This window comes from Garra rufa, chromosome 25 (assembly GCF_049309525.1).
Source record: "Garra rufa chromosome 25, GarRuf1.0, whole genome shotgun sequence".
NCBI classification, from domain to species: Eukaryota; Metazoa; Chordata; class Actinopteri; order Cypriniformes; family Cyprinidae; genus Garra; species Garra rufa.
Genome location: NC_133385.1, coordinates 24,286,155 through 24,297,586, shown reverse-complemented (window position 1 = coordinate 24,297,586; position 11,432 = coordinate 24,286,155). Strand labels below are relative to the sequence as shown.

The 11,432-nt window shown below is 35.7% G+C and overlaps 1 protein-coding gene across 1 annotated transcript; it reads left to right on the top strand.

Moving 5' to 3' along the window:
* The first annotated feature begins 587 nt into the window (after positions 1-587).
* On the top strand, positions 588-8,461 carry LOC141301412 (ankyrin repeat and SOCS box protein 15-like). The gene is made up of 9 exons (XM_073831645.1): positions 588-673; positions 829-875; positions 2,948-3,076; positions 3,202-3,360; positions 3,446-3,691; positions 3,763-3,934; positions 5,225-5,795; positions 7,970-8,123; positions 8,316-8,461. The coding sequence occupies exons 1-9, from the start codon at positions 588-590 to the stop codon at positions 8,459-8,461; spliced, it is 1,710 nt and encodes a 569-aa protein (XP_073687746.1).
* Positions 8,462-11,432: the final 2,971 nt, after the last annotated feature.

Sequence of the window (11,432 nt, the reverse complement as noted above, 5' to 3'; positions counted from 1 at the left end):
CATTTAGAAAATACTAAATGCCTGAGGGAACAAAATAATTAGCACTCGTTTTGGAACCAGTTTACTAAATGGTAAGCCTACCATTCCAGTGAATCGTTTCACTAAAATGAATCATGATTTTCAATTTAAAAAACATCCTGTCCCCTGCTGTGCCTGATATGCCTCTTTAATAATGAAAAACAGATAACAATGATGCAGTGTGCAAATTCGATTAGGATATCTTGGGGAATTTATTAGAAGTAGTAATAGAAAAGTGCATTATCTCATGTCACTTCCCAGAGTATGACAACAACATATTTTTCCAGGTGTGTGTTGCCTAAAAGTGACTACAATAGAAACAGACTATATCTAATGGAATGGCATTTATTGCATGGCATGCCACTGGCAATGAAAGCAGGTCATGCAGGGATATAAAAGCTGTCACTTGGGGGTTAGAAACCTGACCTTGATGAGTCTAGTTACTTCACACTTACTAAAAGGTTCCTGTTTGTAAATATAACTCATTTTGTTTCTCATTTTGCACTTATTTTAATGGCCTCTGATTTTTTGGGACATATTTTCTAGATGAGCATGTTATGTTGGACAAGATGAATCAAGATGAATTTACCGATTATCTCATCCAGCTGAGCATTGAAGAGTCTTGCCATGAAGCATTTGCAATATCGAAAAACAGGTATGTGTGTTCACATAACATTTTCTGAACTAACACACAGTGTGATTCTGATTGATGGATTCTTTTTTTACTACGTGCATGATTTCATTAAAATTTATTAGCTAAAATGGCAATATAGCAATTCTTTGTCTTAAAACATTGTTATATTTTTGAAGCTCCGCCAGTGATGAAAACTCAAAACTGTTGGCCGCAATCGAGACAGGTAATGAATCAATGTCACTTGTTGGATTTAAATAGTTTATTTCTGTTCTATCACCATAAACATTAAAAAAACACTTGAGGTTCCTCAGATCGCCACATCTGCAGAACCCCCTGAGGAACATCAGGACCCTTCTGAAGGTCCCTCAAATATCCTATTGCAGGGGTGTCCTGGAGGGCCAACATCCTGCAGAGTTTAGCTCCAACTTTTCCCAACTTACCTGCCTGTAATCATAAGAACCTTGTTGTGTTTAACTGAGGTTTGAGCTAAACTCTCCAGGACAGTGACCCTGCTGGAGCAGGATGAGACATCCCTGTCCTATATTGCATTTAAGAAAAGTATTTCAAGTACTTCAAAGTTGGTGTAGGGTTGCATCTTGTTGAACCTAGAGGTTCTTCAGAGGGTTCCACCAGTGTAACAATCTGAGGAACTCCTAATTTGTGCCTCAAATGTATTTTAGCTTTTACAGTGAGATTTTTCCAAATTTATACTGTAGATTCATCAAGCTAACACTGTATATGAAACTATTAAATATAGGAGCCAGTTTCCACCACTGAACTAAAAAAAAAAAATATGTTGCAACTTATTTTACAATAAAAACGGGCAATTGCTCTTTTTTTCTCCAAACTGTGAGATATAAACTCGCAACTGCAAGTTATAAAGTCAGAATTACGAGATAAAAACTCACTATTGCGAGTTATAAAGTCTGAATTACGAGATAAACACAATTGTGAGATATAAATTCACAATTCTCACTTTTTTTTTCAGAATTGCATGAAATAAACTTACAGTTGTGAGTTATAAAGTCAGAATTGCGAGATATAAACATGCAATTACAAGTTATAACGTCAGAATTGCGAGATATAAACACACAAATGTGAGATATAAACGCGCAATTCTTACTTTACAGTTTTTAGTATGACTTTATATCTCACAATTTAGATAAAGTCAGAAATATATTCATAATTGCAAGATATAAACTTGCAATTGCGAGATAGTCAGATTTGCGAGATATAAATTCACAATTCTCACTTTTTTCAGAATTGTGTGATATAAACTTACAGTTGTGAGAGACAAACTCAGTTCTTGTTTTATCCAAATTGAGAGATATAAAGTCAAAAATACATATCATAATTTCAAAATACAAACTCGCAGTTGCGACATATAAGTCAGAATTGCAAGATATAAAATTCACTATTCTGCCTTTTTTCTCCAAATTACCTGATTTAACCTTGCATTTGAGAGTTATAAAGTCAGAATTGTGGAATATAAACTCGCAATTGTGAGTTATAGTCATAATTGCAAGATATAAACTGGCAATTGTGAGATATAAAGTCAGAATTGCAAGATATACATTCACTATTCTGCCTTTGTTACTCCAAATGATCTGAAATAAACTTGCAATTGCAAGATATGAAGTCTAAAGTGCTTGATATAGACAACATTGCGAATTATAAAGTCAGAACTGCAAGATAGAAATTTACAATACTAACTTTTCCAGAATTGCGTGCTATAAACTTGCAATTGCGAGCAATAAATTCACAATTCTGGCTTTTTTTAGAATTACGTGATATAAACTGACAATTGTGAGATATAAAGTCAGATTAGTGAGACGCAAACTCACAATTCTGACTTTTTTCTCATAATTGTGTGATATAAACTTGCAATTGCGAGATATAAAGTCAGAATTGCGTGATATAAAGTCAGAACAGCAAGATATAACGCAGTTCTGACCTTTTTCTCACAAATGCAAATTTGTATCAGAATTGTGAGATATAAACTCTTAATTGCAAAAGTCCAATTTTGAGGGAAAAAATGTTTTTAGAATTGCGAATTATTTAGAATGATATCTCACAATTCAGACAAGATAATTGTTTTAAAAAAGTCAGAATTGTGAGTTTATCTCACAAGTCTGACTTTCAAACTCAGAATTGAGAAAAAAGTCAGAATTGCAAGATGTCGCAATTGAAAGAATAAAAGTCAGAATTGTGAGACAAAAAATGCAATTACTTTCTAATAAATCTAAATTTTCATTCAATTACATTTGTTATCTGTTGGTGTACTCTGATCATAAGGTGATACTGCAGTCATCCTTGAGCTCAGGCAATTTCCTTCTGCCTTCAAGGAAGTGGATTGTATAGGACTTCTACCACTCCACCGGGCCGCCATACAACCATCAGCGAAAGTACTAGAGGCAATTCTGGGTGAGTCATCAACATGGATGTACATAACTCTGATAGAAATGAAAGTGTTGGATAAGTTACTGAGATTGTGCCAGACATACATACTTAACATTTGGTTTTGAGATATCTGATTTCATATAATTCAGTCTCCAGTCAGCAAGACTTAGAAGAGAAAGGTAGGAATGGAGAGACTGCCTTGACTTTAGCAGTTCAAGCTGGACTGGAGGAGAATGTCAGGATCCTTCTGGAACATGGAGCACTACCACACAACCCCAATAGCAGAAAGGAGTCTCCACTTCTTCTGGGTGAAGCACAGTTTACAAGTTGATTAGCTGATTGTACCTGCTTGTACTTTCCATAACTATAACTCTCTTCCTTATTTTGTCCAAGCGGTAAGAGTCCGATCTTACCAAATGGCGTACGCCCTCATCGCACATGGAGCTGAAGTGGATCAGGTGTGTTTCAAGAGGTGGACGGCACTGCATGAAGCAGCCCAAGTTGGTTGCATTGATATCTTAATGCTACTGTTGAGACGTGGTGGCCAAATATCAGGGAGGGACTGTCATGGAGTGACGCCGTTGAATGTAGCAGCAGAATACGCTAATCTAGAAGTCCTTGAAGTTCTCATCGAAAGTGGTGAGAGACGTTCATCACACTAATGAGAAAGATTAGTTCTAAATCGATTTTAATCCATCTATCTTCACAAGGAGCCGATGTGAATGCACAGTCCTGTAAGGGTGAAAGTGTGCTGATGGACGCAGCTGGTTCTGGAAATCCAGACTGTGTGGAGCTTCTTCTCGAAAATGGAGCCTCGCCAAACCTTGCCAGCTTGACTGGGCATCTTCCTATTCATCGTGCAGCCTTCGAGGGTCACTACCTGTGAGTGTAGAATTATTTGAATTAGGCAAACACTAAAATACCATTAACATGAGAGAGTTGGGTCTTAAAAAAAAAAAAAAAAAAATATTATATGGGTACCTCTGTTGGCGTGCCAACATAACGCAGTTACATTACGGGCGTCCCAAATTCAAATCCCAAACTCGCAAACACAAGTTTATATCTTCCAATTCTGACATTTTTCCTAGAAATTCTGACTTTTTTTTCTCTGAATTAGGAGATATAAACTTGCGATTGCGAGTTACAAAGTCAGATTTTAAGGGGAAAAAAACACTGATATGCTCTTAGAACTGTGAATTTATATCTCACAATTCTGACAACATTTTATTAAGTAAATTGCAAGATATAAGCTCACAATTCTGAGAAAAAGTCAGAACCTAACTTTCTAACTTTCAATTTAATTCTGTCAGACAAACTCGCAAATCTGACTTCTTAACTAGCAATTGCGAGTTCATATCACAATATCTTTATTTCTCAGAATTGCTTGTTATAAAGTCGGAATTTCAAAATATAAACTCACAATTCTGACTTTTTTCTCAGAATTGCTAGTTATGAAGTCAGAATTTTGAGATATTTCTTTTTTTCTCAGAATAGCATGATATAAACTCACAATTCTTACTTTTCTCATTGTGATATAAACCCACAGTTATAAAGTCGAGAGATATAAACTTGCAATTCTGACCTTTTTCTCAGAATGGTGGGATATAAACTCAGATGCAAGTTTTGTATCTCAAAATTCTGACTTTTCTTGCAAAAGCAAGTTTATCTCTCGCAATTTTGACATTTTTTCTAGAAATTCTGGAAAAAAAAATTCTTAGAACTGTAAGATATAAATTTGCAATTGTGAGTTATAGGCCCGGTTTCATAGCCAAGGCTTAGCCTAAACCAGGATTAGGCCATAGTTCAATTAAGATGTTTAAGCAATTTTTATAAACTTGCCTTAGAAAAAACATAACTGGTGTCCATCTTGAGACAAAACAAAGGCACTGATATGTTTTAAGATCAGTCAGTGCAAGTTTCTTGCAGTTGAAACAGCTCAGACTAACATTTTAGATTAGGACTAGGCTTAAACCTCGTCTATGAAATCAGGAGATAAAGTCCTATTTTGAGGGGAAAAAAGACAAAATTGAAATTCTGACTTTACAACTTTATAATTTCAAAGAATTGCGAGTTTCCATAAGAAACCTCTATTAACAGTCAAAGTAAATAGTTTGAGTGTTCAAAACAACCTTACACACATACTTACCTGTGTCATACCAATTCCATTCACAGTGTGTTAAAAATACTGCTATCAGTCACAAGCAAGACAGCTCTCATCGAGTCTGGCCAGAGTCCAGTACACTCTGCTGCAGATGGAGGTCATGCACAGTGCCTGCAGCTCCTGATTGACAGCGGTTTTGATGTGAATGTTCCACTTGACCAAACCATCTCCGACAACTACAGCGACATGCGCAGGAGCGCCCTTTACTTTGCAGTCTCCAATGGAGATGTGACTTGCACAGAGATGCTGCTGAATGCTGGAGCCAAACCAGACCTGGATCCCCTGCAGTGCCTCCTAGTGGCGGTGAGAGCAGGGAGGTACGAAATTGTCAGGATTCTCCTGGCCAGCCAAGCAGAAGTCAACTGTTACTTCACAGAGGTCAACGACACAGTGTTTCCCACCGCCTTACAATACTGCCTGAGGGATGAGGAGATGATGCGATTACTTCTTAATAATGGATATGATGTAGACAAATGTTTCCACTGTCACCACGATTCCCATTTCACCCTGGGGTCTATTTGGAAAGACATATTTCTACATAAACCACGTTGTGTCTTCTGTGAGGGAGAAGACAAAATACCTGTGAGTTTTGGGCTTGACAACAGAATATTGGGGGGGGAAAAAGTTCTGTACCAAGGCCTATCCATCTCAGTTTAATTAAACATTTATTTAGTAATAATTTACAAAAATAATGAAAAAAAATTTACAGTATTTATTAATCCAGGGTAATTAAAATGTCTACATAAGTAGATTTTAACAAATAAAGTTGTACAAATAAATTGTAACAAATATTTACAAATAAACATTAACCTAGAATATTAAATGTTACTCAGTGTTAGTTTTATGAAATCAGTTCAATGACTAATGGTACATTACTAGGGGGCCAAGCACTTGTTTGGTTGTATCTGTTAGTTTTGCGGAAAAGTTATGAAATATGGCATATAGATAGAGGACAGTCTCAACATCAACCACAGCAAATTTGGAATTTCTATCTCAAACTCTCTAGCGCCACCTATATGCCAAATTTGCACTCATATTTCTGTTATTAGGGTCTAGAAGCATAAGATTGATAGTGTTAGATTTGTAGCGGCATACTGAATGAAATGGTACCATATTTTACTACCATTTCGAATTTTGTAGTAAAATGCTGTATTTTGCAAACACTTTAGCTTATTGTTACAAATCTTATATAACCTTTGGCAGGAAAGTTATGAAATTTGGTACAAAGATAGAGGACAGCCTCATCAATAACCACATCAAATTTGGAGTCTCTAACTCAAACTCTCTAGCGCCACCAACAGGCCAAATTTGCATTTATATTTCTGTTAATAACTTTTAAAATGTAAGGTCTAAAAGCACAATTCTTTTTCCCTCTGATTTCTTGGCAAATTTCCAATACACACCAAAATTAAAAATTCTACTTATTTCTAAAATTTTACTAATTTTGTATTTTGTGAAAAATCGACTTTTTCAAACTTGTCCTAGACGGTTTGTCAGATTTTTACCAAAATTGGCTCAGATCATCTTCAGAGAAAGCTGTCAAAAAGGTACCAAAAGATTTCCGATACACCAAACTGTTCTCATAAGGCATGTTAACAAATTTAACAAAATTTACACAAAAACGGACAAGGCTATATTTTTTTTCAACACTTTAGCAGATTCTGACCAAACTTGGTAAGACTTGGTTATAACCAAGCATGACCAGAGAGCACACAAATAATTTTGCCACAGCCGCACCTACTGGTCAAAAGTACTACTGATATAAAAATGCATATTTTTGTTTATAATTTCTGAAAAGTTTCACCAACTTAGATTTTTAGATTTGGAGTAGCATACCAAATCAAATGGTACCAAATTTTACTTTGTCAGCCATTTTGAGTATGGCCTATTTGAAATTTTGTAGCCAAATGCTGAATTTTACAAATTTACAAACTTTAGCGTATTGTTATGAACCTCCAGTGGGAAAGTTATGAAATTTGGCACACAGATAGAGGACAGTTTTATAATTAACCACATCAGATTTTGAGTCTCTAACTCAAACTCTCTAGCTCCAACAACAGGCTAAATTTGCACTTGCGTTTCTGCTAATAACTTTTGAACCATAAGGTCTAAAAGCAAATCCCTTTTTCATCTGATTCCTTGTCTTATACGGAGTCAAATGCTGAAATCTAAATTTCTACAGGTCAAGATTCACCAAAATTTGACAGAACATCTTCAGAGCATTCTGGCAAAAAGTTATCAAAAGCTTTTTGATATACCAAAACATTTTCTTTAAGGGTGTTTACAAATTTGACAAAGTTTGTGCAAAATGGACATGAGGCTGTATGTTCACAATGCTATAGCAGAATTCTGACCAAACTTGGTATGCGTTATTACAAGCATCAACAAACTCACTTGCAATACAAATGTCTTTAACAGGGGTCTCCAACCCTGCTCCAGGAGAGCTACCATACCACAGAGTTCAGCTTCAACCCTAATCAAACAGACCTGGACCAGGGAATCAAGGTGTTCAGGGCAACTTGTGTAGAAGTCGGGTTGGAACTTAAGTCTGCAGGAAGGTAGCTCTCCAGGAGCAGGGTTGAAGAACCCTGGTCTTAAGTAGCATAAGCTTGTTATCTCTTCATTTATCCTCTCTTGTGCTTGGGCCCTTAATTGCAGCTTGCAGCTATATTTGTAAGTCTTACCACTTATTTTATATTACTAAATTAATAATAAAACATTTAAATTGCTATGTCTATGTTGCTATTGCATCACAGTTCTGTGACTTCATGAGTTTGTGCTGCCTGGTTGACCTGTCGGGACGAGTGGTACTGATCCTGCTGGACTACGTTAGCCAAGTCCCCCTCTGCTCACGACTGAGATCTATCCTGGAGAAGCAAAAGGAGTGGGAGGAGATATACACCATCTTGAGTAAGTTCACTGGGTTCACATTTAATTACTTAACTGTTCAGGCAGTCTCTCTATGACGTATGGAAGTTTCATTCTGAGTAAAATAAAGAAAGTCCGGATGCGTGTGAGAAGACAATACCTGTTCTCTAGCAGCAGATTGATGGTTCTCTAGTCTCAGGGAACGCAGACTAATAGCTTTTGAATTTCTTCCAGACAACCCAAGATCCTTGAAGCACCTCTGTCGTCTGGAAATCAGAAAACACATGACCATTAAAAGACTCCGTAATGCCATTATAATGGATTCCTTTCCACCTCTGATTAAAAATTATCTGCTGTACAAGGAATATAATCTGACTTGATCAGTACAAGTATAAGAATGACTCTTTCATTCTTTCATCTTTCTTTCACTAAATGTTACATATTGTGTGCTGTATGTTATATTATTGGCAATTATATAACTGTTGGGATACCAAATTTGTACTGTATTGATTAAGTTTTAGTAACATTTTATAACGCTAACTGTATTCATGCAACATGGTGAATTCTGTATTTACAAAAATGATTTTATAACTGCCTGAGATACTAAATAAAACATACTTTCATTCATGTCAATTTGACAGTGACAGTGTGCTATTACCAAGGTTTCTTCTGCTGCACTGTCATTTATTCTTTGTTTCAGCTTCTAAACTCTTTTTAGACTCTGAGTCAGAACAAAACTCTGTTGTTCTACATCCAAGCCATTGTCTATTATCCCTCCTTCCATTTTTTTTATAGCACCCTCCTGTTGTTATTTTTCAAACTACTCCTGAAAATTGGAATCAACATTGGGTCAGATTGTCTTAAGAGAAAGCTGGCAAAAAGTAATCAAAAGATTTACAATAAATCAAAGCGTTCTCGTAAAGCGTGTTAACGGATTTGACAAAATTTATGGAAAATGGACTTGAGGCTATATCTTCGCAACCAAACTTGCTAAGGGTGTACTCACACTAGGTAGTTTGAACTGTGCCCGAGTGCGTTTGACCACCAAAGCGCGGTTCGTTTAGCCGTCCCTGGCCCGCTTGGAAGAGGTGGGCCAGAGCACGATTCAGTTGGACTCGGGCACGGTTCGCATGCAGTGTGAGCGCTAACTGTGCTGAAGCACGGAACAGGACTCGTGATTTTACAAATTTAATGTATTATGAAGCCTATAGAACCGCCTGCAGGAAAGTTATGAAATTTGGCACACAGATAGAGGAAAGTCTCATCAATAGCCACAGCAAATTCGGAATCTCTAACCTAAACTCTGTAGCGCCACCAACAGGCCAAATTTGCACTAATGTTTCTACTAATAACTTACCAACCATAAGGTTTTAAAAAAATTAAAAATCCCTCTGATTCCTTGGCTCATCAAGTCGAATGGATACCAAAATCTCAAGGTCAAGATTTTCGCAATTTAGGAAAAAAAAAAAAAAAAAAATCATCTTTTACAAACTCACCCTAGAATATTTTCACCAAAATTGGCTCAAATCTTCAGAGCATTCTGAACGTTATCAAAAGTTTTTTTATATATCAAAATGTTTTCCAAAAGTGGGTTAACGAATTTGACGAAGTTGTGCAAAAATGGCGGTTTGTCCGATTTTCACAAAAGTGGCTCAGATTATCTTCAGAGAAATCTGGCAAAAATGAGGCTATATCTTTGCAATGCTTTAGCGGGTTCTGACGAAACTTGGTAAGTGTTATACAAAGCATGACATGAGGGCACATGAGTAGTTTTGGAACTGGACAAAAGATGTAACATTAACATTTTATATATAGAAAATTGCCATTTCTAAACAGTTTGACCAAAAATAATAAGATTTATCTTCTTAGATTTGCAGCAGGATAATGAATCAAACGATACCCAGTTTTCCTATGTCAGCCATTTTGAATTTTGTAGTGAAATGCTGTATTTTACAAATGCTTTAATTTATTATGAAGCTTATAGTTGAATCCATACCAAAAATCTACATTTCTACAGGTCAAGATTTTCTGCAATATATATAAAAAAAAATAAAATAAAAAAAATTCTACTTTTTTGAACTCATCCTAGACTGCTTCACCAAAATAGGCAAAGATTATATTCAGAAAAAGCTGGCAAAAAAGTTATCAAAATATTTCCAATAAATCAAACCATTTTCGTATAGCGTGTTAACGAATCTGATGAAATTTAAGCAAAAATGGACATAAGGCTATATCTTCGTATATCTAACGCCTTAGCGGATTCTGACGAAACGTGTAAAACATGTTACATGTTATACTAAGCATGACCTGAAGGTACATGAGTAGTTTCATTTTTAGTTAAACATTGTTTATAATTTCTGAACAGTTTGACTAAAAATCATAAGACCTTTCTACAGGTCAAGATTTTTCACAATTTTGAATTTTTCCAAAAATCTACTTTTTCGAACTGATCCTAGAGTGTTTTCACCATAATTGGCTCAGATCATCTTTAGAGCATTCTGGAAAAAAAATTATCAAAAGCTTTTTGATACACCAAAACATTTTAATTAAAGCGTGAACGAATGTGAAAAATGGAAAAAAATGGACATGTGGCTTTTATTACAAAGTTTTCTTCTGCGGAACTGTCATATATTTCTTGTTTTAGCTTCTAAATTCCTTTATAGACGCTTTTAAAACTCCTGTTCTTTATCCAAGCCATTGTCTACTATCCCTCCTTCATTGCTTTCCCATAGCCCCCTCCTTTTTTTTTTCTTATTTTCATTTTATAAGCTATACAGTCATAATCACCAACCTTGACATTGCATGATACTGTTTATAAACATTTCTACACTGTTAATTTGTAAACTCATTTTTATATTTATGCTCACATTTGTAGTTATCCTTTCACAATATCCCTTCGACCATGTAGGAGGACTCCAACACATTATCCAAGAACTGTAAAAGATTAAACATTAAAACAGTTGAAGCATTTTCTCAAGGTTCTTTGAAGCCACTGTGAAGCCTTACAAGATTTTGTCTCTAGTTGTTCATTAAACACATGGTGGCCGTAATGCAGTGTCTCCGGGATTTCCTCAGCTGCACAGTTATGCCTGCACTGCATACAGTATATCAGTAGCTGCACTCTGTATGGGTCAGTTACATTCATAGAAGGCTATAAAATGTATAGTGTATGTATACAATGTCGAAAATTGGTGGATATTAATGTTTTCAGTAATTGGTGTATTAACTAAAAAAAAGCATAAAAATAAAATATCAAGTGAATATGTAATCATTTGACTTTAATGGTGTGCATGGTAAAGACCAGAGCAGGTGAACGCCAAATTTAGATGCATGACTGTTGCTGTTTTAAGC

What these genes read in the sequence shown, in the direction of transcription:
- LOC141301412 (XM_073831645.1), top strand. Translation starts at nt 588, where the DNA reads ATGAATCAAGATGAATTTACCGATTATCTCATCCAGCTGAGCATTGAA. An exon ending in AGTACTAGAGGCAATTCTGG is followed by an intron (nt 3,077 to 3,201) that starts GTGAGTCATCAA and finishes CATATAATTCAG; the next exon opens with TCTCCAGTCAGCAAGACTTA. An exon ending in GCCTTCGAGGGTCACTACCT is followed by an intron (nt 3,935 to 5,224) that starts GTGAGTGTAGAA and finishes TTCCATTCACAG; the next exon opens with TGTGTTAAAAATACTGCTAT.